This window comes from Anser anser (assembly GCF_964211835.1).
Source record: "Anser anser genome assembly, chromosome: 12".
Classification (NCBI taxonomy): domain Eukaryota; kingdom Metazoa; phylum Chordata; class Aves; order Anseriformes; family Anatidae; genus Anser; species Anser anser.
In genome coordinates this window covers 5,279,381-5,305,597 of record NC_139733.1, presented here as the reverse complement: position 1 = coordinate 5,305,597, position 26,217 = coordinate 5,279,381, and the positions used below count along the sequence as shown (strand labels likewise).

The window sequence follows — 26,217 nt, the reverse complement described above, 5'->3', positions numbered from 1 at the left end:
CCTAACGAAATCTAGGGGTTAAGGGACTTCTGTTGGCTGCATGCCAAATGCCTCACCATGTGTTCTCTTGATTACCATAGCTTTGTATAGACTTCCTGAGCATTGCATATCAGCCTGTTGGTGCAAAAATCACACACACAGACACCTCAGTTTTGGAAGATGAAAGGATTTGTGCTCATAAATATGAAAAGCTGTGTGGGTGGCCTGCACCTAACTGTTCTTTTGTTGGCTGAATCATAGTCAGTGCTTGCATATAAATGACTGACCCAAACACTGAGCATGCTTTTAAAGCCAGTTTTGATCAAAGAGAGTGAAACTGTTGGCTACAAATGCTCTAGAAAAAACAAACAAAAAAAAAACACAGAGGAACTATGAGAATGTCCATAACACAAGCAGAGTTAAACCTCTGAGGCTGATGCCTCCCCTCCCGTTTTTTTAATAATATTCTGAATGCCAGTTCTTGTATTGAATGGACACAGCAGCAAGCTGCCTGGCCTCCTCAGGTTAGTGTCAGGCTTTGAACTGAATACTGCTTTGTGCTCTGCCTTCTGCTTTGATTTGGCTGTTCAAAATATGAAATGTGTCCATCTTGGACTCTGCCTGTTTCCTGTAATTTCAATACACAGCCTTTTTTATGCTAGTCTGCGTATAAATAATACCATTATTTTATTATATAACTTACAGTTTGCACTTCATGACGTTCTACTTAAGGCTATCAGACATACAAGTCTGTCATAGCCAGTGTTTCTTAAACACATTTCCAAGGCTTCTTGGTGTAGCCCATAGGATGACATTTCTGTCCTGTTATAAAATCGTTGAATAATTTGTGAAAACATCCCTTTACAAAGGCAAGAACTACCAGTGGTCTACTAGCTAAGAAACAAGCGAGGAGGGAGAGGGGGGGAAAAAAGGGAAGGGGAGGGGAGCCCTCCAGAACCAAGCCTCTTTTCTTATCCTAGCCTATCCCAGCCCTGTCGGTGTTGGACAACCAACCCTCTCAAAACAGTGCGGATGTCCTACCAGGCAGGAGGAAGAGCATCTGTTATGGCTTTGTACCAGGTCCTGAAGGTCAGCACAGCCTGAAGTGGAGCAAGAATATTATCCCCTGCCACAACAGAGAGCGTCAGGTGTTTGAAAAACTCAAAGGAGCAGATTTCAAGTAAGCCAACCTAACTGCTAGAAAGCACTGAATGTGGAAAAAGGGGCCTGCTATGTTAAAGGCTTCCAAACCATTTTATAGACTGTACATCAGGTGTTATAGTATAAAGATATTGTAGTATACATTACTAGGTTGATCAATTTTAGGGTGTATCCAAATGGAACCAGTTCTGTAGGAGACAGCTTGGTGTTTTTGGGAGGCTGACCTTTGAAGCCCAACCCCATAATCAAGGAAGAGAGTTTGCCACTGGTCATCACTTGCCCTGGGTGTCATTGTGCAGTACCGACATAGTTGCAGACTCTTTCCACAGTACTGTCAGCGACACTGGCATGTCAGTTTACACTGAAGTGAGTTTACACTGGAGACTGTGGTCTGCGGCCTTTCTAATCTAAGAAATACAAAGCTTTGTTCTTGCAGAGCAATTCTTACCTTTACAGTTTAATTACACTGCTAGACATTTGAAGACATTTCATGTTGTTTGACCTTTCTAGACTGGGCCATCAAACATATCTAGCCTTAACAGGAAACTTTTAGTTACTAACTCAGTTACATATGGAGGAATGTAAAGTGGTTAAATGCATGTATTAGTCCTTAGTGCGGGAGATTAGTTGTTATTTTGCTCTCATGTAATCCCATCTTCTAAGATACTTCATGCATGTATTCAGTTTTTGCTGTACTCTCCCAGAATCCCATACTTGCTGTAAGTCATGCTTAACGGGGTCAGACGTCAGCCTTTTAGGTGTCAACTTGCGAAACAAATTTCTCATTAGCTGTGAGGCTGAACCTGATATTCTAGTAGGTTCAACAGCAGATTGAGTTGAGCAGTGTCTCCTAGGAGTCAAGCAACAGGAATGAAGTAACATAGTAATTGATATGTGTGGCAAGCTTGTTGGGTAGTACCACAAATTTAACAGATCTAGTGGTGTTTGGTAAACGTGTTTGTTTGCTGAAGTGTTGCAATTATTCATTTAGAGACCTGTAGATTAAAGAGATGCAGCCTAATCTGAGCGACTTTTTTTTTTTCCATTCCAGTTTATTTTGCAATAAACAGTCACTTATTTACAAGCGTAACCAATCAGCAAGAGGACGCTCTGCTACCAGTGCAGAACAGGAAGATCCTCTCCAGAATGAAATGCCAGAGCCAGCTGTTACTCTGGACACAGGTAACTTGGTTAAACAGAAAGCACTCAGCGAATACCAGAGAATTGGTAAATGTGTACCTGTGACCTAAAATAACTGCCTTCTTAATGAAATCTGGCCAGCAAATACTTCCCTAAGGCAAGTAGGACAGTTTCTTAAGTGTTGAATGTGTCACAGGCTAAAACTGACTTGCTGAGGGTAGGAGGTAACTACACTGTATTTGGAGATTACCAAGAGGCTAGGTTAAGAAAAAGTGTAAATAGGCATCGAGTTTGAATAATGTTTATGAAAAATGTATCATCTTATGACATTTGTTTAGATGACAATTTATCTTCAAATAAAGTTTGTTTTTATTAAAAACAAACGAACAAAAACAATGGTTGTATGTGTAAGGCTGAGGCCAAGAGGGAACAGAACAGAAAGTTCTGACAAATACAGGGAAAAATTTCTAAACGAGAGTTGAGACAGACAGCACAACACCCATCCTTTGAGAGACTCAAAGCTTGCCTGGACAAGGCAATGCTGATTGCACTTAGCCCTGCCCTTCACAGTGCATTGGGCAAGTTGACTTCCCAAGGTCCCCTCCAAGTAAAAGTTGTTGTAAGTAAATGGTCTTCCACTAAGTAGTTGATTTAAGCTTAAAGACAAAAAAAAAGAAAAAAGGAAAAAAAAAAGAAAAAAGAAAAAAATCACCTTCCAGAAAAAACATATTTCAATCTGAATCTCAACTGCTTTTATTTAGCATCAAAAGAAACAGACAGACATAAATCTAATGAGATAATTTGAGAATTAAATAAAATTTATCCTCTTTATATGAAGTTTGTTTTAGTTTTATTTTACACAGATACAATACAGCTGGTTACATTTGGTAAACTCATGAAATAGTTACTTTTAAGGTGTCAAATACTTGAGTTACAGAAAATTAGTTGCTGTTCATTTTACATTCATCAGTATTTGCTGTCAGTGAAGTAATTAGAATGTCCTGTCCAGTGGATGTGAACAGGTATAAGCTCTTTTTTCCAGCACATGCTTTGCAGCTTTTTTAATACAGTCATCCAGATTTTCATCTGCATCTATGGAGAAGCAAAAGGAAAGGCAACTTAAGTACAGTATACAGCTTTTCTAATTTTCTTTTAAAAAGGATTTTAGAATACAAGTATCTAAACTTTAGTGGCAAAAAATTTCAGCGTCTTCTAAAAAGATTCTGATTATTGCAGACTGAATCTTTCACAAAACAAGTATCTAAATGGTTAGTACTTAGAGATGAATAGATCAAATTCCTGATTGTTAGCTAATGTATTCTTTACAGGAGAATTTGTTACTGATAGATCTTGTTTTCCTCCCCACTGCGGAAAATTCTGTTGGTCATATAAAAAATACCTACTTTTTTGTTTAGAGACAAAGCTGTAAGAGCATAAAAAATACTTCATATATTTTATAGAGCTTACATTTTTGTAATTGAGCCATGGTGTAATTATTCTTGAAATACGCTTCTGTGCAGAAGATATTTGTAAGCAGCACCTGAGAAAGAGTAGCAAAACTCAATTAAAAACTACTAAATGAATTTCATGAACAAAATTTATGCAGTAAAAATACTTTAAGCTTCTGAACCTCTAGTTTTGTACCTCTGATATGGAGCCCTGTAGGATAATAATTTATGCTTAGTTGTTATTTATTTCCCACAGCTACTGAGTCTCAGAGTTGGGATGACCTCACTGAAAACTGACAAAAAGACATTTGTGGTAGTAAATCCAGAAGGGGCTTATGCACACAAAATCTGAAGTAAGTCTCCAGACCACTAAAGACTAAAGTTTAATCAGTCTGAATTTTTCTCACACTTGATTGTAGTGAATTTACTTGTCATGTAGCATAATTGTTACCATGAAATTTTAAATGATCTACCCTAATCACCTGCTGTCAAACTCTCTCACTTTACTTTCAAGACATTTAGTGACAAAATACTGTTGTTGTTATATATTATTACTAATGATAAAGCATTATTACTTTTTGGAAAGCATTTTGGAAGAACAGCATGGTATTAGCAGGTTTAAGAGAACATGCAAATTCATAATTCATTCATAAATGTGTGTTAAAATATTTTAAATACTTTGACAACATTACAGCTCACATGACAGGTAATTGGTCTCGTTACTGCATTCTTGCACCAATCAGTTTAGAAACAAATTGGTACACTATCAGGCTCACAGGAGAGTTTGCTGCAATAGATACAAATTCCTAACATACAGTGTGTAGTTTTAGTGTAACGAAGGCTATTTGTCACTGAGATTTTGCAAAGTCTGAGCCATTAGCATGCGCTGTCTGATAGTTTAACACACTTTTAGAACAGCATCGTGCTTCTGCAGCAAAGAATGCAACAACCATCTTTCAGAGTTGAGGGGAAAGTTGGCTAGTCAAGACAAAAGCAGCTGATTAGAGACTTGTAAAATGTACGCAGGCTGTAACGTTTCAGGGCAAGGTCTGAAGATATGCAGTGCCTCTTACTACAAAACATGTAACGAGGCAGAATGGCAATAAATTCTGTTTTGTTAAGGTACATGATCCATGGAGCGTAGCTGATAAATGGGTATGACTGATATTAATGTACACTTACTTCATGGTCGTGATTTCTCAGGCCAATACTGATAGACCGGCTGGCTCTGGATATAGTTGCTGTCATTGCATACAGATTAATAACTACATCTGCCACTCTCTTCAGAACCAACTGCTCATCCACTATTGTCTAGAAGAATAAAAATGATTAGCTTGCAGACTTCAATCAAATCATTTTTTCCATAGTTTGTATTTATGTTCATACTTATTTAGCATATACAGGTTAGTTGTTACACTGATTTTCTACCCCTACGAAGTCAGTAATTTACAGGTTAACTATGTTCTACCTTTTACAGCCTTTGCAGCAAGCAGTAAAATTGCTGTGTCTTGAAACCACTTTGGTAAACACCAAAATCACTGAAATTCAAGTACCAAAATATTAAGCCTACTCAAGAAAAATCTGTTCATGCTCCACGGTGTAGTCTGATAAGCATTCTCAAAACACATCAGATGGCTCTCAAAAATCCAGGGTATCCTAAGTTTGGTTTCTCCTATTTAACTAAACCACTTTGAATGGCATAATTATAGATTCACTTGCTCTAGAATATAAATGAATAAGCATAATTCAAATTGTGCTGGTATAGCTCTTCATTTGGGAAAGAGGAAATGGCTTGCTTACAACGAAGTACTTAAAGTACTCAGATAGTCACTGCAGCAGGCAGGATTTATGGTAACAGAGATAGAAGAAAACAGCTAATTCAGAGACTTTTTTTTTTTTAACAAAACAAAAACAAGGTAAGTTGTCCATTACATCAACTGTGTACAGAATTTCAGTATTTTTTTTATAGTCAATGGAAACCAGGTGTGTAAAGAAAATCCTAGCCCATGTCATACGAACACAGTCCAGTCTAGATTCTAGTGAGGCCAATGTGGTTGAGGAAAAACTCAAAGATACAACTTGAAGATAACAGAAAAAAAACGGTTACCTTGCCAAACCTACTTAGCAGGCCTCTCACTGTATTTCCAAAATAATAAACGTTTTCCTCGAGTTTCTTGCCACTTTCCTATAAAACAGGATATACATATTTTAAATATTCAGTACATTTAAACAATTTGATCAGGTTAAAAGACAAACAAACAAAAAACCAAATCCAACTGTAAAAAGGGACATTTCCCAACAAGCATACATGGCAAAGCATATACTGGAAAGTATAAGCTTCTCCTATGCTGCCCAGCCAATAAACCAAAATCTTGACCTGGATGAGACTACCTGCTGCATGAGAAAGTAGTTACACTGCCTGCACAGTGGTCAAAACAAAGGAATAAAGTATACTAAATTGAGCAACCAACAGGCAATGTTGTAGAAACCCCTAGATGTGTGTGTCCCAACACAAGAAAGACCACCTTTCCCCTCAAACATGGAAGTTCAATTTTCTGCTAAAGGTAATGATACTGCCAACTTCTGGTCAGTGACTAGGATTTCCATTTAAGTCGATCTTAAATCATTTTGTATCTTCCCACCTATAAAGGAGAGGAAGTTTGCCTATGTACATAAAAGGAATGGGATTAAAAAATATTGAATCTTTTCTGAGGGGAAAATCACTGTTTAGCTGCATTCCTGTTATCTTGAAAGCCAAAAACGACCAGAATTTTCTCTTGGCAAGTACTGTGTTCTTAATATTCACCCCACTGAAAGCCAGTTAAAGCACCTTTCTTTTGCTATAAAACAGGCATTTAAAATGTTCTGGCTTTTACTTCGGTAACTTTTCAATACAGTCTTCTTTATGCTTATGCAAATAATAATCTGACAAATCTCTTCTATGTGGTCTGCACAACAAACCTAATTCTCACTTTACATGCTGCAGGTCACGAAAGCCCTGAAAATGAAGGTTATGTGGTACTATTGGGTGAATTCATCAATATTTTCAAATTCTGGTGGTAAGGAGGTAGAAAAATTTCCAGTGTCATATTTGGCTTTTGTTAATACTTAAATGCAATTAATTCATTATGATGATTCTTGTAATCTGAATGTAAGTATGTGGGTTTGAGGTATTCAGAAGAAGTTCCAATCTAGCGTATCAGGTAGGTCAGCATCACTATAGTTAAACCAACTGACACGTGTACACTGGAGGCACTGCAGAACATGGTGTATTTACCCGAAGAAGTATGCTGTTGAGCTTCCTTACGTGCACAGAATAGTATTAGCAAATCCTAGCAAATCCTCTTACCTGTGTGCCTGAAATAGCTGACCTAGAGGACATGTATACTGAAAAATACCATTTTGTTACAGTTCTTCAGAACACTAAAAACATCATAGGAACAACACACCTTATACTTTTTTTCTATCAAAAAAAAACCAGAAGTACCTTTTTTCTTCTCTGTCCTAAGAATTGATTACGCAAGTAGTTCACCAAAACTATATTACTATTAAACAGAAAAAAAAAAAGAAGCATTGTGTCTTGTAACTGAGCTTATTATGTACAGCAGCAACTGACCATTACAAGGGAAGACTTTAATACTGTGAAGGGTCAACTTATATAAATTACTTAAAATAGATCTAAACCTGGATTTGGTATAAATACAGAGTTATAACATTCATTATAAGTCCTTACCCCTGAAATAATATAAAAATCTGCTTAAGTTTGTAAATCTCACGTAAGCATATACTTTGTCTTGCATAAACAGGTTACAAAGTTGTGACAAGCAGCGAAGGGAATCAAATATGAAAGACCAGTGCCTGGCTCTTATCAAGGAGCGCTCTGTTCCCGCCTCTCCCACCCCTTTACCTGGAGGCTGGGATGCACCAGTCCACGGTCACCAGCTAGCCCAAAGTCCACTTTTCTGCCCATCGAGTCCCGTAGTTTGTTTAGAAACTCCTCCAGCGCCACTCCTACATTTCCTTTCTTGATTTCTCTAAAATGGTGGGTAAACAACAGCTGTTAAAATACATTTGCTGGTTTGCAAGGGAAATTTCAGGCGGTTCAGATAACCAGTTGAAATTTTAAAGACATTACCGAAACATCTACAGTTTATCTAGCATGACATCTTTTAGTCCATTTTACCGTGAAGTCTGGAGAACAACTATACAGCCTTAAAAGTATACAATATGGTTCACACCCAGTTCCTTTCAACAGTACAGTAAATTAGAGAGACCAGTATATACACTCAATAGATATGATACAGCTGTCTGTCTTAACAATAACACTTCCTTATAAAGTCTTAAGTCATGCAATTTTAATTACTGGTCTTGTAAGAAAGTATTTTATACAAGCTGGACTTAGAAGGTAAGACACAATTGGCCAAGGTTCCTAAACATATAAAACATTGTCAATTAAAGAGAAAAAAAAAAGACCCCTATGCATTGAACTGCCTTTAGACAATATATTTAGAAATACAGCAGGTTTTTTTCCTACAGTTTCCGCCTTATCTATGGCTTAGTAATTATCAGTCTAATTCAATAAAAACTAGCAATAAATGAGAACATACTTTATTTTTTCAGTCAAGATTTTGCCTGCATATTGCATACCCGTCAAAGCAATATACAGTCGCAGAATTTCATTTGTGCCCTGTAAAAAAAAACATAATACAAACTGAAATCAGTAGCAAGTACAAAATATTTTTAGTATTTCAAAAATCTAGATATGCTGTGCTAATATTTTTATATATATTTTTATTTCAAAACTGCTTTCAGTAAATAACTTACATGCTCTGCTTTTCCTTGAGGTTAGAGGAGGTATGGCTGCAGAGGATCACAGATACTGGAAGCAGGCAACAAAAACTAAACACCTTTTTTTTTTTTTTTTAGATCTATGTACAGTCTTAAGGAGGGGTTCTTTTGTTAACCACTTACTTACATAAGGCTTACAATATTAATGAACATTTTCTGAACATTTTCCAAGCAGGTCTGCTGGCCTGTCTTCCCTTTCTAATGTTCCATTGTTTTAGTTAATACTAAAAAGTACTCTTCCACCATCCATAAATGTTTACTGTCCTTTCTGCTTTAGCTTGGTTATAAAATTCTGCCTTCATTTAGTTGTGAAGACGTTGAGCCTCTCATTATTACACACACATACGTAAAAACAAAAAAGAAACCAGACTAAATGTGTTTTGATGAAAAAATAGGTTCTGGATTGTTTCGGTAAAGGAACATTTGTATGTTCCGTAACTGTAAAACTGCTCAACATGCCTGCTTGGAAAGCAAAAGCAAACCAGAAACTAGAGATGAGACTGTACAAATTTGATGTTCGGGAATCCATTATTACATATGGCTGAAAAATAACTTTACAGAACTATTGGGATTAGTATGAAAATGAGATGAATTACAGGAATTCCAGTGCTTTTGGTTTTGTTTTTAACCAAGTCTTCCTATAGCTTGTCCAGTGTGAAAGGTCTTCTCTACTTCAACAGGTCTAAAAGGTGCTGCTTATATCTGGTTTTACTATTCAGAATGTCCGTCAAAACTGTATTAACCCCTCCCCACGATATAGGATGATGATGCTCTAGGTTGGCTGGTTTTGCTCTTTAATCAAGAATGAAATTGACTCTTCCTAGCTATGTGAGATAAATATACAAATACTTGCTAGTGTCGGTTCCTAGTGAAGCTCACACTTTGTGGTTAATCTATAAAATCCATCATATCTTAGTTTACTATAGGACAATATTATCTCCAAAGAAAACAAATTAGTTCTTCAGTGGTATTCAAACTATAGCAAACTTCACAACTAACTGAATGCAAGGCCTATTTAAGTGAGTACTGCGCTGGATTTGTTTCACCTCAGGTTTACAGAAGGTGAGCAAGTTAATTTCAATTTATGGTAAAACAGTATATTCATACTTGCCTCAAAAATCAGCAATATCCTGGTGTCTCTGAGATAGCGTTCGTAGGGGTAATCTTTCATATAGCCAAGGCCTCCAAGAATTTGCAGTGCTTCACTTACGCAGGCCCAAGCACCCTCAGAACTGAACACCTGTCGTTGAACAGTATTTTAATCACCATGCTTCACACAGGACACACAAACAACGTAGCTTTGTTACTATGCCTCAAGTTAGACCTTTGAAAGGACTGTGACATTACTGCAATGTCCCCACACCGTAAGGGACTATCACTGGGGGATGAACATCTGTGAGCTCTCCTCAAGGCTGCTTTGCCAGCCTGCAGCATCTGTCCCCTGGCCGACACTGCAGAAATCCCTTAAACAGTGGTGCTCCACCTGAGTGGGCCTGCCTCTCTCACTCTGTATTTTGCAACTGATTCTGGGTTCAAGCCAGGACAGAAACTCCTTAGCCAGGTCTGCAGCTGGAAACAAAACTGTTAGCACTATTTCCACTGCGTGATGCTGCATAAAAACAGAACTCAAGAGGACTGCAATATACCAAACCTGTTGTAGTCAGCTTTTATTTTCTGTATGGTGACACAAGCTTTGAATCTAAGGTAATCTATAATGTGGGGGAAATAAAAAGTAATGTCTTCTTTTTAGTTCTTAAATCTAGCTGAAGTTTCTGTATTTATGTCTGTAAGAAATACCCGAGCCTCTAAGCAATTTGTAATGCAGACTGAAAAACAGGAAAGGTGTTAGTCTGTATTAGCTTAAAGCCGTAGGCAAGTCTTTCAATAACATTACCTTGACCATGGCTGCCTCCACAGAGCAATCTGGAAACCCTGGCCTATCCATCATTCCTGCAGTGAGGTAAGCCATACTCTCCATTACGTATGCTTTCACGGCCATAAAACAAAACTTCTCCTGTAAAATAGTGGTGAGAGGAAACATACATTGATTCAGATGCAGAAGAGCATAGCCAAGTCTGCAATAACTTTGAAACTGAACAGTATAACTGCAGTTTTTATATGTTTAACATATTACCAAATAATATTTAATTAAAAAGTGCTACTGCAAAGCAATCATGAAAATGCTTTAAAAAATTACTTTGCATGTTTATCGTTCACTTAAAAATCACTTAAAAGATCAGCGTACAGAAGTCTGCACTAAACATATATCAATTCAATACCTCCAGCAATTTTTTAAACCAGTACAGCCCAGTACAGCCAAAAGACCCTCAACATAACCTACATCGTAGCACTTAGTCAAAACAAAGCACAGACATTTAGGTTTTCCATTTTTTTTTAATTACCTGAATTAATCCAAATTCACTCAGTCTCTTATTGAATTGTTTCCTGGTACAAGCATACTCCGCTGTCATTTCTTTAAAAAGAAAATAAAAAAAATCCATCTCAAAACAGCACAACTGTTACTGTGACATCTCATGCCTGCTGTACATAGTGTTCTTCTATTGCCTGACCAACCCCTACTGCTTCAGCAATGTGAAAAGCACCCTCAGAATGACAGCGCTGCTCAAGTCTGGGAATACTGTGCCAAAGGCTTTACAACACGAGTCTAAGGCGTAAACCTGTACTCTTGCAGGAAGCATGTTTTAGTGCTAATAATTTGCTTTTTTGAGAGAGATGCCTGTTACTATTTCGGGTAACTATTGGTGTAAGCCAATTTTATTACTTGTTACTGTATGCAAGCTTTGAGCCAATTTGAAATTTTAAGGACTCTATAGGATCTAAAAGCAACACTACATATGCTGTTCACTTATTGAGAATATTTTACTGCAGAATGAATTTAACAGAGGCAAGAGCTTTACCATGTATGAACTGAAATCTTCAGTGTTTTACAGGTTTTTAATCAAAATGTTTAACAAGGAAATCTAGTATTATAAAGATATCAAAGCGTGTTATGAGTAACAGCAGTGATGTTACAATCAAGACTAGTGTTACTATTTTGAATTAACATTGTTAAATACCTTATGAAAATCGGTTGTGTTTTTTTTTTTTTTTTTTGCGTAGCAGCCAGCAATCCAAAACACCCAATTCACCTACCTATCAATTTTTTAATCATTCCAGCAGAGGCACTGCCCATGCTAAATCTTCCACTGTTTAGGATATTCATGGCAACCTGTGAAAAAAAATGAATTTTTTTTTTTTTTTTTTAGGCCATGTTGTTGCCACAAAACTTTTACTGCTGTCTAGCTTCATGTTTTTAGTGCTTTTCCTGGATGTCACTCATCACTGGATTACACTTCCTATATTGTGAAACCAGCCCTGATTCTGGTCAGTGCAGCATTCAGCATCCCAACAGAAACGCTTTAGAACTAAGCATTTAAGACAATCCAAGTCATACATGAAGTAGTTTTCTGGTACTGATGATCCACTGAATCCTTACTCAGTTCTATCTCTATACCCAACAGTCCCACCTTAGTCTTACTCTTATCTATGCCATACATACGTGGGCAGACTGTAACATCCATCCAAAAAGCTGGTAAAACTAACTCATTCTTTTCAAATAGTAATCTTGGAGCAAAACAAAGGACCTCCTACCTACAGAAAGCAGAATTTTGGTGAGATAAGATGCTCGGGTGCATTCAAAATACATTTTTGGATATATGTCTGTATGTCTGTTTTAAACAGCCATTCACTGTCAAAATTCTGCTGACTCTTCCAGCAATATACATGAAAAGGGAACAAGAACAGAAGGTGTACAAATACAGCTCCACAGTGCACACAAATAGATTTTTAAGTTTAACGTTATTGTTTTTTAACAAAGAAAACATGGGTGACCCAGTTCAAAGAGACTCTTGAGGACTCTAGCAAAAAGTCACTGCTCCTACCTCTCAACTTGTGGTAATTCCCTGGAGAACAAACTGTTAAGAGTACCTTTTCATATGTTTATTACATTAAAGGAAATTATTCTATTTAGCATTTCAGTCTGGAGCTGCCTGCTATTGAAGGCGCAGGAAAACTCAGAAGGACCATTAAGAACAGCTTTGCAACTCATACTTGGAGAAAGGTTACAACAGCAAAGTGAACAGTGTTAAGGACCTTACAGGACTTCACATTTCTGTGGTGCAATGCAGAGGAACCAGTGCCTGAGACAGCCTTCCAGTGAACTCCCAGTTTTTCCTGTGCTATAATCTGATCCTGGGAAACCACCTGACAGGTCTGGCCTTTGCTCAAACCATTTCCTGCTACAGTCTTTTCTCTCCTTTTCTACACAGTCCACAATTCTGGTTGTAGAAACAGTAGAAAACAGTATAAACAGTAAAGTTCAGTTCAGAAGTTCTGTTGAAAAAAAATCCTCCCTTTTCAGAAGAGAACAGTATGTTTCCTATACCATGAAAAGCATCTTTTAAAAGCCAAGCAAATAGCAGAATCTGTCTTACAGTTTTATTAAGAAATAAATATGAACCTGAACTTACGGCATGCTCATGCACAAGGCTCTGGTGAAACCAGCTAATACAAAGCACATAAGGTAAACTGAGAAGTCTTTCCCCCAGTGTTCTTCAGCTTGGCAGTGTTGATACTACCCATAAGGAAACTTCTGTACAGTTAAGAAAGACTAGATTTCCTTCAGACTTTTAAAAATTATTTCCTGCTTACCTTAAATCCTCCGCCTACTTCTCCAATTACATTCTCTATAGGCACTTTTGTATTTTCAAAATGTACTTCACAGGCTGAAACACAGAGTAAATTGCTGTTCACTTATAATGTAGAAATATTTAAAAGCCATTCAGGAACATAACTGACTTTTGTAACAAAAAAAAAAAAGTTTTCCTAATGCACTGTGAATGACAGAATTATGGAAACTTCCAAAGGAGTTGAAATTTGGGAAAAGACTGTGGTTTACATCAATTACTGATGTGAAATATTCAAAATACAATTAATGTACATTGCATAAACAGAGAACTACAGTTTTGACTTTTATGGAATTGATACAGCAATCAAGTTCAAATGATAGATTGCGAAAAACTGCAATCATCTGTAAGCTTACGAAGAAAACAATTCTAAATTAAAGCTATGTGGTTGCTTCATCTTCTGAGTTGTTTCTTTTACTGCACAAAAGTGCAGCTTCAGGTGTCCATAAATACGGATTTATTAGTTCAGAGCTGGCATTAGGAAGGACTCCGAAGAAAAGCTAGGTAAAGAAACATGAAATTTATATGGAAAAGACTAATTTGCCTTTGAAATCAGATAATCTAAAGAAATTAAAACATTAAAACATTTCTGTTAACAATTTTAAATGATTCTTACTATTGGATCCTCGAATGCCTAGCTTATCCTCAGGTTTCCCGTGTGTGACTCCGCCAAAGTCTCGCTCTACGATGAAAGCGGTAATTTTGTCTTTTAGTTGTCCATCTTTATCAACAACCTCTGTCCTAGCAAATACCGTGAAAACACTCGCAAGGCCACCGTTTGATATCCAAACCTGTTTTGAGAGAAGAAAGAAAAATATTTGTTCTGATTTTGTAACCGCTGTTCTCAAGTGGTTACAAAAGAGGTTCAATTAAATTAAGATCTCTGGTGCATTTTCACAAAAGCTTGTGCATCCTGTTACTTATGGCATGCGAGGGGTACAAGGGCCTCTACATCCACTGCCCAATATAATTTCACCTTTGATGAAAAATACTACAAAGCAGGCCACAGGTTGCATCTCTTCACATCATAGACAAGTATATCAATAACAACAGATCAAGTCCTCAAGAGTATCAAACACTGTTGAAGTCAGTATATGTACGTGTATCTTCAAGAGCGTATTCTGCCAGTTGCTTTTAGCAAGAATGTTCCAAGCAGCCCTGTCAACTTTCCTTTCAAAAATACCTAAGAAATCTAGCATGACGAAGAATGAAAAGAGGGGAAAACATTGTTTCAGGTTTCTCTTCACCTGTGCTGTCACAGAGAACTAACTAACTAATCCTCCCTAAAAACCTGCGCACTCTGACCTGGGGATAACAGAGAAGGAACTTAAGAGGATGTTTTCTTATCTGACGGAATGCCTGGTGAGCAAAAGTCATTCCCTGAGCAGTGTACTTTTCTTTTCTGATTGGTCCTAAACCAACATGCTGTCTTTTTGACATGGTCATCCTTCACTAGTTTGGAAATCCCAAAAGCCTGACGCAGTTACCAAGCTAGAGTCTTACCTAGTAAAACCAATGAATTATAATCCTGCAAAAGACAAAAGTGCTTTCTATAAGCTTGTAACAGAAGAACTGTAGTACTTCCACTCTGTGAGTGGATACCTTGGAGCCATTCAGTAAGAAGTGCTTCCCATCTTCGCTGAGCGTTGCTCTTGTCTGGATGGATGCCGCATCACTTCCACTAAAAGCCAAACAAGTGTGTGGTTAGTGTTTAAAGAAATAAATACGCTCTAAAAAACAGACCTATATTTTTTTCCCTCTTCCCATCCTTTAAAAAAGAATGTTTACAGTTGCATTAAATAGTACTATAAAAATTTTAGTTCTTTAGTAATACGGAAACTTATTAGATTCAATAGTTCTGATGAAATCTACTTAAATTACCCTGCAGGGCCATTTCTGCTGATTAACATGTATGTTATCAATCTTATGACCTGACCCGAGTCTTCAGAATGCCATACAAGCAACTCTGTTGAGCTACACTTTGAGCTACTTGACCATACACCGAATGTTATCCTAAATCACAATCAAGTTTAAAACTCTACCCTAGTTGTGTATCTTAACGGAAAAAAGGTTCAACAGAAATTAAAAATAAACGAACCTGTGACAGTATTTATCAATGAGCATTTGGGCACATCACATACTTTCCATGGGAGCAGAATTAGCAGTTCAGTTACAACAAAGCAATTAAAGTTTATGTTCTGTGATTGAAAGTTCAAGCACTCTCTTCAATCATCACCTTATTACATAACTAAGTGCATAATAATCTCCCCCTTGAAGCAAGCTTCCTCTTGCACAAATTAAAATGCCACAATGGCTCACTTTGGGCTTTCAGCTGAAGACAGTTGCTGAGTTCTTGAAACACCAAGATCTCATCTGATTCTTTAATAGGGTCAGAGTTCTAAAATTCAGCTCTAAAAACAATTGTTTCTGTGTGCTGCAACTAGTACCTAGGGAGATATGGCATAAAGTATCCTTTTAATTTATATTCAGCAATGCCAGAAATTAAGTGGATGAATAGTTGAGATGGGAACAACTGTGAAAATTAATGCAGCTAAAATCAAACACCAGTTAGTGATTTCATGAACACTGCCATAAGCAGAATGCGTGATTTTAAAAATAGCTATTGACATATACACTGAGGACACAGGTGCAAAACAGTAAATATTTAACACAGTAACCAAACAACCAATGTAACAAAGACAATAAAAAATACCATTTTAGTGTTGGCTTTCTGAAACACCCTTTTTATTTTTATTTATTTATTTATTTATTTATTTATTTATTTTTACAAATTTGTCATAATTACAAAACCAGTACCTTCCAGGTTCAGTGAGACAAAAAGCTGCAATGTGCTCCCCAGATGCCAGTTTAGGCAGGTACTTTGCTTTCTGTTCATCAGTGCCAGCAATGAGAATCCCCTAAACAATTAATAGAAAACTTTTCAGCATTGAACTGTGTGAAAAGAAGCTGACAAACTTTGACAAGTTCGGGAAGCTTAATTTGTAAATTATATGGTATTACAAGGTAATATTAAAAGAGTTTAAGAAACAAAGGACGTTATTATTTAACTGACTTTAAAATATGTCGACGTTATCAGCACAGTTATTCAAATGCCCATAGGAAATGGCTTATTGTTAAGACTGCCTTCTAGGGAAGGTTTCACTATACTTATGCTGTAAATGAAGATTTAATTGTTGCTCGGAAAGGTACGAGCACTGAGACAGCACTCCATAATTTGTCATACCTTCATTACTTTCATTATGACTTTATGTGAATCAAAAGCATCAATTTTAAAAGCTCTTAATCAGAGAACAGAACACATGATTTACCTATTTTCTCAATTATTTCATTATAAAGGCATTCAACATTTTTTTGGTGAGTGTACTTATTTTAATTATCTCTGATTGTACAGAGCTGTATTTACTTTCTATACAGGGGACTTCTTATGATTAAATAGCTAAGATACAGGTACTCAGCATATTTAGGAAGGATTAACCACAACTGACCCAAACTGGCCACAGCAAGAGGAACAGTCGTCGCAGCTTACACTACAGTCCTCATTAGACCGTTTTACAGATCAGGTCAGCTCACTATCCCCCTTCTACAGATGGGGAAGCAAAATGAGGAATAAACACTTGTTTTTAATTAGCATTATCCACTCAATTCCAAGAATAACATTTTTTGTTATTATAAAGACCTTTGTGCTATTTCAAGCTTCAGAATACTACTACCCAGCCACCATAAAAGGTGTTACGAGTTAGATTCCTCACTCTACATTATACAGAAAAATAGTTTAAAATTCATGCGTTGGCTACAACACATTGATCTTGGATACATTTTCATCTCTTACCTCCCATAATATAATATGCAGCCTCATTCAGCTGGAAAAAGTTGCACCCTTCTGAATCCTCTGCATGACTGCACCACCTTCCTGTAATTTTAGCCCTACTACTGATATTTTACTGTTTTCCATATTTCTTCCAGCTATTTTGATCAAGCTGGCTCAATTTACAGAACTTGGGATCATTTAATTCTTATTTATTATTAGTCACAACACTCTCACTCTGTACCTAAACAAACTTCACCTCACCTTTTCTATGCCAGTTGCAAAGAACTACTTGACATAAAAGAACTCTACCTTCAGCCCAATAGCTTGGTGAGCTGCCAGCGTAACTGCAATGGATCCATCTAGAGAAGTGATTTCTCCCAGGCGTGCATACATGGTATTTGATAGGCCAAGACCACCTGGAACAAATGTGTTTTGTTCTAAGCAGATACTTTAGGATTTAACTTCCCCCTTCCCACCCCAAAAATCCCTTTCAAGTAAAGAAACATCAAAAATATAACGGGGGGATATCTTAGCATGGACTACGTCCACAAATAAGAACCATACTGCTGCAGTTGTGACAGGAAAACACATTTTAGAAACTGAGAGTTTTTCAATTCTTGAGTTGTGCTGAATTTAGTACTAATCAAAAAGCAGGTCTGTTTGTATTCAAGCACACGTGCATGCAAATGTAGCAAACACAGCATAATCCAGCAAATGGTAGAAAACAAGCTTATTTAAACACACTGCACGTGAAAAACGGTAAAAGACTTGGTATAAAAATTGCTCTATTCTGAATTTCTGTGCTTCCAGCATAAACTAATGTTTTGTGACATCTCCATGTGATCCTACAAACCCAGACAATTAACCCGTGTGCAGCTTCCCAGCTGCCCGGCTGCAGAGGGAGCAGTGCTGGGCATGTCTCTGTCGAGGCAGGCTCTGGCAGTGATACAAAGACAAGCGCGAGCAGCCAGGCTGCGCCCAGCTGCAGTGGAAACAGGGCAGAAAACGGCCTGGAACTGACATGGAACAGTTCCCCATGTGGACTTCCAAACTGGTACTAAAGGAGAATAAAATACAACACTTCAAAAGACGTTTTTAATCAAAAAATGTGAGTATATCAAGAAACAAACTCAACACCAGCACCACCTTTCTGTGATCTGCTGCTGCAAATACAGAGACTATTTGTAAGGAGCTTGAAAAGAGAAGAAGGATAAATCAACGTCACATCTGTATGAGTCTAATGTTCAAGGACTTTCTGTTTTCAGCATTAGGAGTCCTGCTCCCCATAACTTAAGACTATTGTATATATTACTGCTGAATAAACAATTCTATCTAATCAAGATAATCTTTTGCCCAGGTTAATAACTCTTTACTCGACAGTGGCAGAAGTCAGGATAATGAACAAGAGGGAGGCAGAGCTCTGGAGCGAGTCCAGTGGAGGGCTACGAAGATGATAAGGGGACAGGAGCATCTCTTACGAGAAGAGGCTGAGAGAGCTGGGCCTGGTTAGCCTGGAGAAGGCTGGGCGGAGACCTTATCAGTGTGTATAAATATCTGAAGTGTCAAGACGATGGGGCCGGACTCTTCTCAGTGGTGCCCAGTGACAGGATGAGAAGCAATGGACGCAAACTGAAACACAGGAGGTTCCATCTGAGGATGAAGAAAAACTTCTCTACTGTGAGGGTGACAGCACTGGCACGGGCTGCCAGGAGAGGCGGTGGAGCCTCTGTCTCTGGAGGTCTTCAAACCCTGCCGCGACGTGACCCTGCACAGCATGCTGTGGGTGACCCTGCTTGGGTGGGGGTTGGACTGGGTGGTCCCCAGAGGTCCCTTCCAACCTCGGCCGCTCTGTGATTCTGTGCACACCTTATTTCAGCAGATGTCTCAATGGTGCTACTATTTTCTGTGTGTTAAATAAACACAAGAGCAAAGCCTCCTCGCTGCCATTCATTCAAATCAGTGCTTCTTACACCCTTTTCCTTCACAGCACCCTTACATTAATTACAAGTCCCACCGTTACTTCTTTAAGAGAGCCACTATTACATGATTTACAAGAGCTCCATTTTTCCCACTGAAGTTCTGCATTTTAATGCTTCTAACAAATACGCCACTACTACAACCCATTAGGAAGAATACCATACCATGAATGAAGCACTGACTATGTATGACTGAAGAATTTTAAAATATGACAGGCACCACCAACAGAAGTACAGCAGGTTTAAACAACAGAAAATGGGAAATAACCTTGTTAGCAGTGTATTAGTTAAAAACTAAAAAAGTAGCTTTATTTAAATAACTGAAATCAGTGCAGCACAGCAACACTAGTTATGTTGCCTAAGACAATAAAACAACAAATGAAAAAATGTTATGTAAAATAGGGTATTGCTTTACAGAAAATAAATACTGAGGTGTGTCTCCAGCTTTATGCAGTTATTAGTGTAATTACCAACACAAATACATTGTTTCATACTATTCAAAAATTAGATGTCTTCCCCACTGAAACTAGTGTCTGCAGATGGGCAAACACAGTTCTGAAGAGAACAACTCAGAAGACAAAGTTGTCTTCTTCAAAAGACAATACGACAATGCGAGGATCTCTTACCTTACTTATTTCATATTAGGTATTAGTTTCAATCCCATTTCTAAAATGCATCAGAATAAGATTATAATTTTCTTAAAAATGCCTTTGCAAGTTTAAGGCGTAATCCACTGAGTAACTCATGTCTCTGACCCCAATTTATACTATAATGTCCATCAGGACATAAACTTTTTGTTCAGTACTGCACAAGAAGTTTTTATACAAAAGCTATACTTTGAATAAGTCATCATTATACTTTTATACCTTTGTATGATCAAACATTCCTATCTGTGAATGACAGGTGACAGCTTTGACAGATAAGTTCCATGTTTGAACCTGGTGTAATTTTAGAAATCATCAGCTAGTACTGCAAGTCCCATAAAACATCACGCTACTCTACTGCATCCAGAAAACAAACAAAAAGGAAAATGCTATGCCGAGGGGAATGTACACCATCTAAATTTAGTTGTCTAACTTAGGTGCCTGAGCTAAGAATATCCATAGCTCCCTGAAGAGCCAACTGACCCTCTCAGTGTCTGCATCTCTTTGTTCCCCAGAGTGGAAGCCTGCGCTCCTGATGTGGACGTCCAGGCCAAATGACTGCACGCAGGATAGTATGGACACTTTTTGCAAGACACAAAAGTTACGGATAGTTATTCTTTTTGATCACTTACTCACCATATTCCTCTGGAATCTGCATGCCAAAGAGACCCAGGTCCCTCAGTCCTTTTAAAGTTTCAGGCGGGATTTTTGCATCTTGATCAATCTTCTTAGAGTCCACTACAGATACACATAATTTTACAATTTAAAAACATTGTTTCTTAATGCAGAAAAAATCTCTGAGACTGCAGTGTTCTCAAATCAGAGCCCAGGTCACCGTGTCTCTGAGTGAGCAGCACTGTGACCTCTAACCTAAATACCAGTTTGAGAGCCCAGAGCTGAAGAACTGAAATAACCTATGGAAAAAGGGGCTGCTGGAGCATCGCACCCTTCCCTGCTGTAATTACCCTGTAGTCTTACTAAAGCATCTTTAGTAAAAAGACACGGCACCTGTTGCACCAGATACAGATGTACATCTCATCCCCAACTTCACAAGAGCTGCTCTTTCTAGGTTTAGCCTGATCCTGCAAACTGTCGTGTTTGCCGTCATCCCCTTGCAATTGGAAGAGTCTCAAACCCTAAACCAGCTTCTGTAGGATGACAAGTACATCAGGTTGGTTGGGGCCCCAACCACTCTGCCTCCCAGCAAGGTGAATAACTGACTTCCTGGACTCTGAACACGACCGCTCAGGTAAGCCCTGAACACTCCACCCAGAAACCCCAACTCTGCTTCCAGAAAAAAAGCATTTCCAGAATGCGTTGTCCTTCAGGAGAGGGGCGCTGCAAATTAACCTGAGCCCATCACTTTTCACAATGGCTGTTTTTTAGTCTATTCATGAAATGAGCTGAAGACATTAAGAAAAACCTAATCTGCCATGGAACCAACACTCCACTTAAGTATCCCACCTCGTGACACCCTGAAAGTCATAAACAACTGGAAGGTCCCAGGTATAAAGATTATAATGATATGGTGATGACAGATATGGGAAAAGAACTTGGAAATGGGAAAGATTTGATCTGTACTTCATTATCTCAAATGTTTCTATGTGCACAGCTTGTGCATATGCATGCTAGCAGAACCCATGACTGGAGCAAGCTAGGTATTTCTAGGATTTTCTTCTGGAGCTATGCCAGGGTTAGGATTAAAAAAAGAACAAAAGAACATAAATGGGTTAATTACAAAAATCGTGTTCTTATGAGTTACTTAAATTCTTGAGGGATTACCAGAGCAGTTCTGTGTGGTGACAGTGAAAATATACAAGAATCATATTAGGCAGCCAGGGAAGGATGCAAGCTGCAGCAAAAGGACTGTAAGCCATCCTTCCAAAAAGTTCTCAAAAAGAAGTAACTCTTCAGAAGTAATAGCACGTTGCTAAAGAAACTTACGTTCACCACAGTTAAATGATGCTGTCATGTCTGTATGAAATGCAACTGAGGGACGCAACTAAGCATTCTGCTGCACTTCTGAGTGAAGTTACTCAAACAGGAAAAACATCTACAGAAAAGATGTTTTTCCACACTAAGTTTTTAGCTATACTGTGTAAGATACATATCTGTGGTATGCCACCAACTGTTTTGGGGAAGAAAGGCTTTTTTTTTTATATTTTTATTTCTTCCTCTATTACGCCCATACAGACCTCTGTCTGTAGTGTCTGCAGATTGTTAAGCTTTAGAATAACTGCTGAGATGAATTCCCTTATGCAATGCCAATCATATCAAGTTTCTAACTGCTTAGGGGTGCTCTCCTAACCTATTTTTATCCTGTACACATAAATTACCCTGAATAACTAAACAAAAATAGCTATGAAATCAAACAAAGATGAGCAATCCTCCCTTAAATACCGGCTTTTTTACTCAATGAATGCTGTTCCCCCCAAAATGTAATCTGCATAAATTCTTAATTTACCGTCAGTGAGCAATGCTACGTTATTATTGTTAATAATTGCATCTCATAAATTGTCACCTGTGACAATCACCGGCTTCTTCATACTCCTGCAGCGTTTGGCAATCTCAACCTAGTAGCTTTGTCAGCAGGAGATCTGAGACAATACTGTTTAACTATCTCAGAAATTGCTGTTTGTAGAAAGCAATTTTCTACAACTGTTCTTGAATTGGCTCATCTATTGCAGCACTAATAGAAGAAACACCCTGCAACCCTCTCTGGAATGCATACAGCTAATATGACTTTTCCCAGACAGAATCATTACTCTGTAGCTGAAAAACTATAAATACTTCTGATTTTCCGTAGCTACTCAAAGACCCTCCATTTATCTCTGCAAAGCTTTGCTGAGAACAGGTTTAGTACAGTACAAGTAAAAAGTTTCACAAAAGAATTAGAAAAAAGAAAAAGAATTACAATACAGTAAATAGCAAATGGCAATAATACAACCAAGCTAAACAATTTCAAATCCTACCTCTCTCTCAGAATTCTTTCACCTCCCTTCTTGTTCTGTATTTTTGTTCATTTTCTTTTGTTTTCAAGATTTATTTATTCTCATCAGCATCCAAGTAGTCTACATGAAAATCCCATGAATCAACATGCCTATAGCATCATTGAGCACTATATGACTGGCAACAAATGCATAAAATGACTTAAATTATAACAATCATATTCAACTGCTATGGTTGAATCATTTTGCAGTCGCTGAATCACTTGCACAAATAAGAAACTAATAACTGTACCTTCCTCATTGAAGAATTTTTCTACAGGTCCTACAAACTGGTTGATCTCCTCTAGTTCTTCATTGCTAATTTCTGGATAAGGGAAAACTTCTTCCTAAAATAACAGACATTAAAAAAAGCACGAATCATGCAACTGAAATTAAAATTCAAGTACATATACCTTTCAAATACTAGGTTCTAAAAACTGTGAAAATTTAGATTTGTGGGAAAGGTTCAGAAATGTTATCTGATGAAATCTACAGGAGTCAACTGTAATACACACCCAAACAAATCAGAAGCATTAGGGAGAAAATAAAGAAATTTTAAGAGATATGGATGCAAAAGGGCAACGAAGCTGGTGAGGGGTCTGGAGAACAAGTCTTACGAGGAGCGGCTGAGGGAGCTGGGGTTGTTCAGCCTGGAGAAGAGGAGGCTCAGGGATGACCTTATCGCACTCTACAGGTACCTTAAAGGAGGCTGTAGCGAGGTGGGGGTTGGTCTGTTCTCCCACGTGCCTGGTGACAGGACGAGGGGGAATGGGCTAAAGTTGTGCCAGGGGAGGTTTAGGTTGGATGTTAGGAAGTACTTCTTTACTGAAAGGGTTGTTAGGCACTGGAATGGGCTGCCCAGGGAGGTGGTTGAGTCGCCATCCCTGGAGGGCTTTAAAAGACGTTTAGATGTTGAACTTAGTGATATGGTTTAGTGTAGGACTTGTTAGTGTTAGGTCAGAGGTTGAACTAGGCGATCTTGGAGGTCTCTTCCAACCTAGACGATTCTGTGATTCTGTGAAAAATCCTTCATTAACCACGAATTTTGTCAATATAATCCCATTCTGGAATTAAAAAATAGGTAACTTTCATTCACATCAGAATCAATTTAAAATTACGACATTTTCAAAGTCCAGGCCATAAGCACTGTTCCTTGGCAGTGTACAGCGTGTTCTGCCTGCTTAACGTCCTGAGTGCACAGGTTGGAGGGCTGCGGGTCCGTGCTGCTTGACATGGCCCTGTGTGGCGAGCTCTCCATGCAACCGTTCGGGGCGTAAACTGGATGCAGTGTGGCCTGACAGGTTTGGATAAACACAACAACCCGAGTGACTAACACAAAAAGCAGAAAGACCGCGTGAGAAGCACGCTTCTAACTTTTATTACCTTTCCTGTTTTAAAGACGAGAGCGCACCTCAGCCCAAACAGAACCAGCCGCGTTATTTCCAGGAATTATGCCAGTTCCCAGTATCAGCACCGAGTAAATGCTACATTTTTTTCAGAAAACCGTTCTATCGAAACTCGAGGGGAAAGAAGGCGTACGTGAAGGCGTTAGACGTGGTGGGGCCTGACTGCCGTTTGTCAGCTCCGCACCGGGCAGGGCCAGCTTCGGGAGGCTGCGGCGCCGAGCCCCTTCCTGCGGGTCTGGGTTCACGCCTTCTGCTTGTTCAAACCCACACACCGGGCTAACCGCGCACCCCAGGCGCAGGGACGCCGAGCTACCGGGCACAGGCGGCCCCCGTCAGCCCCGGGCCGGCGCGGGAACCCCTCGGGGGGGCGGGGTTGCCCGCGGCCGGCCCCGGGCAGAGCGGGCCGCGCCGCGGGGGGATGGCGGCCGTCGGGCGGCCGTCGCGCGCGCGCCCCGCGCCCCTCACCCCTCACCTTGCTCAGCGCGCCCCGGAAGAGCTCCTTGGCGAAGGCGGCGCGCGGCGCGGCGGTGCGCAGGGGGCGCGCGGCGGCGGGCACGCGCAGCGCGGAGCGCAGGGCGCGCACCAGGAGCCCGCTCATGGCCGGTACCCGCGGCCGCCCGCCGCACCGCCACACGTGACCACCCCTACCCGGCAGCCTCCGCGGGGCCGGGCGCGAAGGGGCGGGGCGTTCGCGCGCCGCCCGTGAGGCGTGAGGGGCCCGGAGCCTGCCCCGCCCCGGGCGCTGCGGCCGCGGGTCGGAGGTGGTGGGTGTGAGCCCCCTGCCCCTCGGCAGCTGACGGCCCGGCCCCGCCCCGCCCTTCCTGCAGCCGTTTCCAGAGAGCAGTGCCCGGCCCGAGGCACTGCTGCTGTGACCCGAGTGACCTGCCTAGGCGCTGGCACCTGGCGGGGCAGCGGTGTGAGGGGCCACCAGCCCGGGGTGCTGGTCACCTTCCCGTACCCACCGCTCTCCTCTGCAGGCGGAAAGTTCTCACTGACACACGGATACTTCACGAATACTACAGTTAATTTGCACAAGGGTAGATTTAATCTGTTTGAAACGCTTCTTTCGAGTCCTTTAAAGGTTGTATTTGCACCTCATTTTCATTAGTGTATCCTCTCCGCCCTCCGTTTTGTGAAGAGACTTTCAAATACTCAGAATTTGAGAAACTGACATTTAAAAATTGAACAAAAGAACAAGTACTTAAAGGCAAACACAAGACTAATAGAATTTGCTTACTTTACTTATGACTTGAAAAATGTAAATCCCTGAATCCTGTAATTCAAATAAATTGCCATTTCAGTTGCCTCCCAGGTGCTGTATTGCAACTCAGGAATAGCTCTGAAGGGACTGAGGACGAGGGGAAGGGAAAGGGTAAGGAAATGTATCTAATCTCCAGCTCCACCAGCTCTCTTCTCTCTCTCTCTCTCTCTCTCTATATATATATATATTTACTTTTTTTTTTTTAATTTTATTTTATTTAATCTGTATGTAAGCACATTGTGAGAATCCTCAAATCCTAAGCATTCATAAGCAGATGAGAAATCTGTCAGAGCCCCGGGCGCTACCAGCCTGACTAGAGCTGGAGGTATCACACAAGCACGTAATGCCGTACGTCTGGGAAGAGGTGAGTCAGCCACACACTGTCAAGTCCAAACATACAGAACTCTGAGGATACAAACAAAGCTTTACCAAGAAGGGTTCTCCTCTCCAGACTCCTTACTTCCATTAATTGTAAATATTAATTGGAGAGAAGATGCAACTAGCTAGTGCTCATTTTGTTACAGCCTCTCAAAGTGTGATGTGATCTGTACCAACTAGTTGTCTTTGTATGAAACATGGATACCTTATTTATGAGATGAGCTAGCCCCCTTCACTACCCCTCTGATAAAGGGCTTCACAGCAACAGATAGGAAAGGCTACAGAAGTAGCTATTTCTGTATTTTCTGTAGATAGAAAGAGACCCTGCTTCTCTGTAAGATTACAAAACCTTCATGTTTTCATGGCTATGAATACAGGAGTGCCAACTACCAAAATCCTGAGCTTCTAGTCTCCA

The 26,217-nt window shown here is 39.4% G+C and overlaps 2 protein-coding genes across 12 annotated transcripts in view; one reads left to right on the top strand and one right to left on the bottom strand.

Annotated features, from left to right (window-relative positions):
- The window catches only part of CFAP92 (cilia and flagella associated protein 92 (putative)), a 120,574-nt gene extending 107,561 nt beyond the window's left edge, over nucleotides 1-13,013 (top strand). For 9 of the 10 annotated variants that reach the window (XM_083796406.1, XM_083796403.1, XM_083796408.1 and 6 more), the window contains 3 exons: nucleotides 960-1,159; nucleotides 2,192-2,322; nucleotides 3,985-4,903. In XM_083796406.1, the coding sequence (XP_083652532.1) occupies nucleotides 960-1,159; nucleotides 2,192-2,322; nucleotides 3,985-4,025 (372 nt within the window). In that variant the 3' untranslated portion in view covers nucleotides 4,026-4,903. Of the gene's footprint in view, nucleotides 1-959; nucleotides 1,160-2,191; nucleotides 2,323-3,984; nucleotides 4,904-12,606 lie in introns of those variants that run through there. The other variant, XR_014571733.1, reaches the window with a different exon arrangement.
- On the bottom strand, nucleotides 3,010-24,820 carry ACAD9 (acyl-CoA dehydrogenase family member 9). 2 transcript variants are annotated; one of them, XM_083796420.1, is made up of 18 exons: nucleotides 24,636-24,820; nucleotides 23,011-23,104; nucleotides 20,407-20,508; nucleotides 17,460-17,566; nucleotides 16,139-16,239; nucleotides 14,924-15,002; nucleotides 13,938-14,112; nucleotides 13,287-13,360; nucleotides 11,730-11,805; nucleotides 10,979-11,049; nucleotides 10,471-10,590; nucleotides 9,688-9,816; nucleotides 8,336-8,415; nucleotides 7,636-7,762; nucleotides 5,836-5,913; nucleotides 4,911-5,039; nucleotides 3,748-3,820; nucleotides 3,010-3,372 (listed from the first exon to the last, which is right to left on the bottom strand). In XM_083796420.1, the coding sequence occupies exons 1-18, from the start codon at nucleotides 24,759-24,761 to the stop codon at nucleotides 3,272-3,274; spliced, it is 1,842 nt and encodes a 613-aa protein (XP_083652546.1). In that variant the 5' UTR covers nucleotides 24,762-24,820; the 3' UTR covers nucleotides 3,010-3,271. The 2 variants fall into 2 exon arrangements, with proteins under 2 accessions (XP_083652546.1, XP_083652547.1); XM_083796421.1 differs by having other exon boundaries at nucleotides 24,141-24,642.
- Nucleotides 24,821-26,217: the final 1,397 nt, after the last annotated feature.